The sequence below is a fragment of the Poecilia reticulata genome, chromosome 16 (genome assembly GCF_904066995.2).
Source record: "Poecilia reticulata chromosome 16, P_reticulata-male-v2, whole genome shotgun sequence".
Classification (NCBI taxonomy): domain Eukaryota; kingdom Metazoa; phylum Chordata; class Actinopteri; order Cyprinodontiformes; family Poeciliidae; genus Poecilia; species Poecilia reticulata.
Window position 1 is genome coordinate 13,681,546 of NC_088845.1, and position 8,973 is coordinate 13,690,518.

Consider the following 8,973-nt stretch of genomic DNA (forward strand, 5'->3'; position numbering starts at 1 on the left):
AGCTGCTGTTTAATATCAAATCATGTATATTAAGAACTAAATTGTTTTTTTTAAACCTCAGTATTTCTTTATTTTTCTTTACGCAAAATAAAACAAATACTCCACTCAAAGTGTCTCAAGTCAAATCTAGTATTATGTCCGATAGAGTATGTATAATATTTACAAGAGTTTTTAAATTATAAATTACAAAAGTATAACAATTCCCGCTTTCATCAAAGTTAGGCGTGATGTTGGTTTCCTTAACCAGCAGGAAACAAGTAAAGAATTACAACTGTGATCCTCCCACAGTTTGCCAGAAGAAGATGGATCGTTTCCTTCTCCTGCCTGTATTTGTGTTTTCCAGGTTTGCATTTCCTCTCTTTAAGAGTCCAGCATAGCATGTCCTCCAGAACAAATCTTGGATCATTCTGACACGTCACAGCGCCTCCTCCTTCGACACGTGGAAGTCCTTCCCCTGCTCCTGGGAGGGGAAGAAAACGTCCTCCGTCTCCCCGCCGCCCTCCTCTTTGGAGAGGTGGATACTCGGAGAAGGCGTGGGATGAAACACGGGACAGTCTCTCTCATCTTCCTCTTCGTGGCTCGCCCTCTCCGCTCTCTTTCCGTTCAGATCCGTCGGTCCCACCGGACCGGTGAAGTGGCTGAGCAAGCTGAAGATGACCGTGCCTGGATTGTGGACCTGGACTGGACCTAAGAAGAAGAGAAAACACATAAGAGATCTGTGCAATCATTTGTTTGAGCTGGTTCTAAACATTTCATAATTTCTTTATGACTTAATGCGAGTTGAGAACTTCATCTGAAAGGGCTCATTTCACTCATCAGTACCAAGACTGGCATCTGAAAGAGGGGACGTCTGCTGCTTCACAGACTCTCTGGGGAACTGATGAGTCGACTCCTTCGCTTTGCGACTGCCACTTTGCCCTTCCTAAAAAAGAACCGTGTCATCAATTTGTACAGAACAGCAAGAAATATCATGCAAAAATCTGTTCAGTTTTGGTAAAGAAATTTAAATAATAATTCCCCTCTTTCACCGTTCTGGGGTTTTATGCATCAATGCATGATGAAAATGATATTGATCCAGGTCATAAAATTATTTAAAATTAAGTATATAACACAATATTATATTTTAAAAAAAACATGATTACGCCAGAGTAGAAAGTAAACAAAAGAAAAGTTTAAAGCACTATGACCCTGGAGAATCAGCTTTTGCTGTCCAGTGGGTACATGACATTTCCAAATAATTAAAAATGAAAAAGGTACAAAAGACACATCCTCATCGACTGAAGACAGTGAATACTCTAATACAAGTAAAATGTTGACTTCCTTTGTTGTCTTTTTGTAAAACCACGTTAGTGTGCAAAGTTCAATGACCCTGAAAAACCTCAAACTCAGATTCTACCAGCCGTTTTTAGCATGTCGAATGTTCAACTTCATATGAACATTTTGACATAATAATAATAATAATAAAAAAACAGGACAAGTGACTTGTTTGGAAGAATTTTTGGCAGTAGGTCAGAACGTCTGGAGACAAAAAATGCCAGGTTGGATGAAAACAGACAGCATTTCAGCTGAAATGGCCCCTCCACCTTAAACCCACAGGAGCTGGGGAACTTGCAGTCATAAAAATTGACCACAAAAGCATTTGATAGTAAACTGTGAGGCCATCTGCTCGACAAAGTGCTGAGTCATGCTACTGCTGCTACAGACGGCTCTAACACAAACAAAAGGTACAATAAACAAAAGGTACTAAGCCATAGGGTGTACTTATTTTGTAGTTGTTTCATGTTCATTTTTGTTTAAAAGTCGTGCCAGTGTTGGATCTTGTCTGGTGTCTTGTGCAGCTCAGGTTATAATTTTATAACCTTGTTAGGATCAGATCATCTCGACCATATGATGCTTTAAAACAGAAGAAGTGAAGGACGGGGTTTTTACCATGACTGTACGTAAAGGTAGCAGAAACCTCGGCTTACATACCTCATTACACAGCTTTGCAATAACTGAAAAACAGAATGATGGGTAACATAAAATTAGTTTCAGAACTTCAGTGATGACTCTACATGTTCATCATTCATGTAGCAGAAACCTCACGACAGATCCTCAGTCACACTCATATCCGCACCGTTCAGTTTAAACGTGTTTATTATTCTTCTGAGTTGATTCAATTACAAAGTTCAGCCGAGGCCGCAGAAACTGCCCTGAATGTAAATGAACATCTTACTTTGTCGGAAACACGTTTCATCCCGGGGCTGATAGATGCAGAACATGATCATAAGGGCCACACATCCTATGAAGACCACTGGGCCCAAAATGGCCGCCAGCTCAGCGCTTGTGTATCCTGTGACAGAGGATTAAAAATGGTGAAAACTAAACCTTCAGAAAGACATAGAAGTAGATAAGTGGAACACAGAATAAGTATAACTATTTATATTACTGAATAATAAGCTTTTTGTTTTTTATTTTTAGTTCTTGACTTCACCGTTCTCTGACAAAACAAAAATAAAACCCTAGATAGTAGCCAGACATTTAAATCTGATTTAAAAATGCTGCAATTTTCATATTTTTTGTTTAATTTTCTGCATTACCTGTGATTTGACCTCTTTATGTTATTTGACCTCTTTCCCATAATCAGGATTTTTTATGGGTTGACTATGTTTTGTGTAGGTAAGATAGTCGGTTTTATTCATGAAGCACTTTTCACATTTCATAGAACCACAAACAATAGAAACAAACATTAAAAACAGATGATAGAAACATAAAACAATAAAAACAGAATACATTGACAATCACACAGCATGAAACTGGTAAAGAGCCAGTATGAATGAGTCTAATTAAAAGAACCAACAGAATCAAGACGGTTCAAAGTATTTCTCATTCGGGGAGCCTAAAAGATTTATTACCTCTGGTCTTAAACATGCTTAGGATCCATTAAAAGCCTTCGACTGGAAAATCTCTGACTATAAGAAGGTAGATAATAATATTTTACCTAAAACGTAGAGACATTTGCTGGGACATTGGTTCAAAGCCTTGCATCAGGATTATGAGGACAGTCTGATTACAGCTAATAAAAAAGGTTGTTGCAATATTGAGTCAGCTCTGTGTTCATCTGATCAGCCAACAAGCAGGAAGCTGACCCGATGACACAGTTTAAATGACAGCTCTCTGATCTGCATAATGAAACCTAAACGAAAGCTCAGAAATAACCAATGTGGGATAACACACACAGACCATAATGGTGGAGCAGTGCAAACACAAGCTGATGGTATTTGTCAAGCACTTTAGCGCCACCTGTAGAGATAAAGTTGGTGTGTCGTAACCTAACCACCAAGAAAAAAAGTTTGTTCCCCGCAGACAGATAGGTTGGTGTATAATATGTTTGTTTTTTTATTTTTTATCCAAGAAATTTAATGAGTTACAACCAAAATGATCAACAATAAACAAGATATATGAAAAGCATTACTGTCACTTTGGGTGTACATTTAAGGTTTTCCTCTTGACAATTATAAGTTTTTAGATAATTAAGCAGCAGTAGCCAGTTTTCACGCATGCTTATTCTTAAAAAAAAACAACTTTCTGACTGTGTAAAAGAGTGGTGGCAGCATTATGTTGTGGGCTTGCATTCTTTCAACAAGATAGAGAAGCTGCTCAGTTGATGGGAAGACAGATGGAGCCAAACACAGAGCAACCGCAAGAGAAAATCTGGCAGAAGCTGCAAAACCCACAAGACTGAGGCAAAGGCTGAACTACCAGAACAGAAATGAAAAAAAAATACATCAATAGCTACAATGAAATGTTAAGTTTTTGGTAAATCCAGCTGAGAATCAACTGTAAATCTTTACAAAAAAATCACAAATGTTCTCCAATCAGACTAAACTTGCAGCAGCATGTTGAAAAAGACTTACAACTGAATATCTATAAATATGAAAAGCACTGTATTTTTGGTCCAGACTACAAAACCTGTTGGACATAATGAGCAGCTGTTAAATTTTCCCTCAGTCTCAAACACACTCACCTGGTATGGGATTAGTGGGGGCCGTAGCAGGAGGACCGCACCTGAGAGCGATGAAAAGGAAAACGTGAATATTTCACCGTCTAGCTGGATTTTGCTCCGTGTTTCAACAGTAATCCAGTAAAAACCACGACTCACCTGGAGGAGCTGCAGGGTTTAGCCGGAGGTGAGGTAGGCTGTCTGGGTTTGCCCACAGTCACAGCTGCAGATGAGAAACAGAAACGTTGCACCTTTGTTTCAGCTTTCACCAGAATAAAAGCATTCAAAGTATCGCTTTTTGCTTTCACTCTTTCTTGAAATAAAATAAAATGTCCCTTTATAAGAGGCACAGCGAGAGACTCCACTTTCCCTGCTGTTTTGTCCCATATAGTCATATTATTCTCTTATTTTCTCTCATTGTGTCTGTCAATAACATGTAAAAATAAGTCCCTCAGACTCAAACCTACACACATTTCTTAGTCTTTTTAAAAATCTTAACAATATTTCAGCCACTTGGGGGCAGTGAACACAACAATAAGGCTTGTGACAGGTGGATGCATCGGCAGCAGCTTGCTCGCTGCCCACACAAGCTCTTATCGTCTGAGGTGAGTAAACCAAGCCAGTCTTCACTATTCAGCATAAAGATATTGTGTAAAGTTCAAATCAATCTTAAAAATTCCCCATGAAGGTCAAATTAAGTAAGAGGCAACTCTGGCAGTTTCATCACGCTCGCATTTTGTTCTCAGATGTAATTTGAAGCGATTCAAAAATAGTATTATGATGCAACATCTGACTTAATGTTAAGTATTTAAAGTAGTTTAAGCTTTACATCATCTAGCTACATCATCAGAAAGACTATATTTTTTATTATCTCCATGTTTTATGCATCTATAATTGTTTGATATTGATCTAAAGGGGATAAATCTTTTCATCCAGTCGCTATTTTTTTTTTTACCTTCACTTAGGATCATCTAGTTTGTAGAAACAGAGATTAGTTCTCACTAATCAAGCTAGCTCAAGTAAATTTAAACTATTTTTAAAGAAATTATATTTAAAAAAATAAAAACAATAAAGGGTACACTAGATTATGATGCATTTAATTAAAACATGACAGAGAAGCAGAGCAGAAATGTCTGAATATCATAACTGAAGCTGAAAACTATGCTAGTCAATAAATATAAACCTAGATGGTAATTTAGAGTCTGTCCCCATAATAAACCAATCTGTTTATAATATTGATACGATCCATATATAAATAACACGCAGCTCTAGAGGCCTGAATGTGGGTTTGAATCTTTATAAAGATCTCACATCCTGTGAAACATAAAGTTTGTCACTTAACAGGAAATGTTTTCATGACTTAAAAATAAGAATACGTTAAAGTTTTAACATTTCACAGTGCAGTCCTACAGCTTCTTTTATTTTCCCCAAACAATGTGTCTTCTCAGATCCTACACTTCAACTAATCCAACTATCAATTTAAAATATGTGGTGGAAGAAGCCGTTTTCCCTCATCCGTCATTACTTTGACTCTCCAGAAGGAGCTCCCTTCAGTTTCCTTCACAGAGCTGGTTGCTACAGGTAGGATACTGACTGCTCATAAAATCCCCGTATCTGAATCAATCCTGTGAGGCTGAAGTGGTTTTAATGTGGTAGAACGGTTAGATCAGACTAACCATTAGCTTGACTGTCTGGTCAGGATTTCTTTCCGTTTCTCTAAACCGAGGTTGTGCAGAAACTCCTGATAACTATCAGAACCCGGCCGAGTCAGGACGTCGCGTTTCATTTCACGACTCTGGGCAGGATTGCGTTGTGCTGTTATGTATTTGATTTAATTTTAATTAAAATACATACCTTTTAACGGTCTAATCTAAATTAAAACAGGGTTTTGTCAAGTTTTACCTGGTGGGGGGTTGTCTTTTTCACACTGCTTGCAGTTCCCTTTGGGAGTCCTGCCCGTGCATTTGAAACCAGGCTCACACTCGCATTTCAAGGGGGTTGTTCTTGTGCATCTCTGAGCTTCTTTCAGATGATAGTCTAAAGGAGCCAAAAACCAGACATGAGAGCCGAGTCTCAGCTGATGACCTCACATGCATGCATCAAGTTATTCAGGGTAGAATTCATGCAGATTTGTTTACTTGGTAGGCAGTCTCTGAAGCATGGATGGCATGAAGGCTCCTGGTTGGGCCTTTCGGTGTAAAATCCGTCAGGACAGGGTTTGCACTCATAAAAAGCGTTCAGAAATTCACCTGACAGAAGAGGAAGAAACAAAAACAACAGGATGGGGGTGAGAGCCATGAGTGTCTGCAGACCCGTAGTGCATATAAATCAAGGATGTGGTCATAGTGTGGGGATGACAGGGCGCAGTATGAGTCTTTTTTTCATGAAGAGAGTAGAAAATCAAGAGAGTACAAACAGAATGACAGATATTTCACAAACATTATTAATGCATGATCACAAAGTGAGTTTAAAACTTTGTAAAGGCGACATTTTTTATTTATTTTTTAATCACTACACATAAAAATGTAATTTTACCTGCAGGGCATTCGATAGACTTCTTGCCATCCGCATTCCTCTTCAGCCTCTGATAATTAAGTACAAATAAGAAGAAGATCTTCATGCAGCTCGTTTCAATACATTTGACCTATTTTTTAAGTACGAAACATGGTTATTTCAGTCATGAGTAAAGGTGAAGAGGATGAGGAAATGTTGCTGTTTTTTTTACCGTGGGAGAGTTGAGCACCAACTGTGCAGACAATAGCACAGCCATGAAGTATTGCACAGTCCCCATTCTGTAGGAGAGAAATTAGACGATATGCAATTAGACGATATTCAGGTGACTCTAATGTACCGGGAAAAAAAAATAAAACTTTTGCTCTGTATGTGTTGTTCATTCATGTTCCTTTTAAAAACGTACAATAACATTTATATTTCTCTCATTTCCTGATAATAAACAATAAAAATGATTAGACCTTACCTTCAGCGAAGTCCTCCCTGTATTCTGCTTCTATTGTTTTGTCGAACTTCCTGTAGGCGAGTCTGCCTCGGCTTCTCTTACTCTCCGTCTTCTCACACACTCTAACCATAATCTGTCTCATTATTTCCTTACCTGGTTTAGTCTTCCTGCCTTCCGGTCCCCTCCTCCCCTCACTGCTGCTGCTGCTGCGGTGTTTATACTTTCAGCGCTCTCACACTAAGCAACTGCACGTTTTTATGCATCAAGTGTCATCACTTTCCGTTTAAACTGACTAAAAGCTTGTCTGCACAACAACATAAAGAAGGAGCAGATCTTCTTCACGATACCCAGATGGGTTTCACGTCTGATTTGGTTGTTGCTTTCTAAGAAGACATTTTCTTTTTGTTGAGCTCTTCATTAAATAAATGTAAAAAAAAGCAACCAAAATGTCCAACTCCCTGAATTTCAATGAGAAAACGTGATGATGATGGGTGTGAAAAGAGGCAGATGTGTTCAGATAGTTCCCTGAATTCACCAAGAAGTGACATTGAACAAATTAGTCATTATAGTGACAGCAATACATCTTTTTTCTAATCATCCATCTCTCTTACTGAAAGCACAGTCAGAGATTTTCCTCTTGGTGGAGATAAAAGCTCCTTCAGTCGTGTAAAAAAACAAAAAACAAATCTTAAATAAAAAATAAAGTTGTTCTGCTCGCACCCTGATGTCATTACAGGTCTAACAATACGCTTATTATTTTCAGACTCTTCGTGTTAAGTTCCAGTGAGAAGCACATGAACTCATCTGAAATGTTATAATTTAATCTGAAACTGGTGGCATCAGATGTCAGGAAAATGATTAAACTGTTCAAAAACAGCCCAAAACCCCACAGTGACTCAAAGCTAGCATGAGCTGAAGGCTGCTGGAAAACCTGCGTCCGCGCCCACATTAAAGCAAGAACAGTGCGCTTACCAGGAAATTAAGTCCCGGCTCCACACCCGTCGTCAGGCTCGAAATAAACCTGCAACACGCTCTCTAAAGAAAGGTTTCATAAGATTGAGAGGAGAGGCAAAAACATCGCTGTACAAACTGCAAAGCATGGTGGTGGTTGCATCATGCTGAGGGGCATTATAACGTGCATAAAACAACGTCTGTTTCTCCACAAGAACATCTCTTACTTTAAAGCACGTTGGTGGTAGCGTTGTACTGCGGGGTTGTTTTCTGCCAGCTGGATTTCCAAACACACATCTAAACTGTTTGGGGAATAATCCGGCTCTCCATAAAACCAGTTTAAATAAACTCTACCAGTTCAAACACAGAGCTAAAACTGTGGCAACTAGAAGCATGTGGTTGAGATACATCTGACCAAGAGACATTTAACCAAATAATGGAGGAATCTGTGCATATCTGAGCATGTCTGCACAACTTTGAAACTGGAAACTTGAAACTTTGCACCCAGAAAGTAAAATGATTAAAACCGGCCATTTGAAATAATAATAATAAAAAAAGAAAAACCCGACATGCACCACTGGTAATGAAGGTGTATGAATGAAACTGAACCCATCTCTTCCTTTTTGTGTATGTAAAAAAGAGAAACGTCAGGAAATGTCATAGATCCTCTCAGCAAACCTTCCAGGTATTTTGTGACAGACGCACTGATAACTCAGTTCAAATCTAATAAAACCTGAGCACACACACAGTAAAGTCATTAACGGTTCACACACCTCGCATTAAAACTCATTCATTCATTTTCTCTCAAAATATTTCATATTTCAAAAGATAATTTAAAAGAAATATAATTTTTCAAAGAAACAAAAAACATTTCAAATAAAAAAATGTCATAATCAGTGGAAGATTCAAATATTTTTTAGAATTTCTGACCAGCTTTTTCTGTGTTTCCACTGGTATTGTGATGATTTATCTTTGACGAGCTGCTAGAAATCCTATTGCAGATACTCAAGGTGACTGAAATGTTTAATATTTCCACCAGTGAGGAAAAAAACATGTTGTTGAAAGATAACTTTCAACCTAAACT

General features: G+C 38.2%; 1 protein-coding gene across 1 annotated transcript; it reads right to left on the minus strand.

The window, feature by feature from the left end:
* LOC103478008 (uncharacterized) lies at positions 1-8,961 on the minus strand. Its single transcript, XM_008431442.3, has 11 exons — positions 6,960-8,961; positions 6,708-6,774; positions 6,518-6,566; positions 6,121-6,231; positions 5,885-6,019; positions 4,142-4,205; positions 4,007-4,047; positions 2,216-2,332; positions 1,972-1,994; positions 823-922; positions 1-687 (listed from the first exon to the last, which is right to left on the minus strand). The coding sequence occupies exons 2-11, from the start codon at positions 6,771-6,773 to the stop codon at positions 416-418; spliced, it is 978 nt and encodes a 325-aa protein (XP_008429664.2). The 5' UTR covers position 6,774; positions 6,960-8,961; the 3' UTR covers positions 1-415.
* Positions 8,962-8,973: the final 12 nt, after the last annotated feature.

What these genes read in the sequence shown, in the direction of transcription:
- LOC103478008 (XM_008431442.3), bottom strand. Translation starts at nt 6,773, where the DNA reads ATGGGGACTGTGCAATACTTCATGGCTGTGCTATTGTCTGCACAGTTG. An exon ending in TGAAACGTGTTTCCGACAAA is followed by an intron (nt 1,995 to 2,215) that starts GTAAGATGTTCA and finishes TCTGTTTTTCAG; the next exon opens with TTATTGCAAAGCTGTGTAAT. An exon ending in TTGCAAAGCTGTGTAATGAG is followed by an intron (nt 923 to 1,971) that starts GTATGTAAGCCG and finishes GTTCTTTTTTAG; the next exon opens with GAAGGGCAAAGTGGCAGTCG.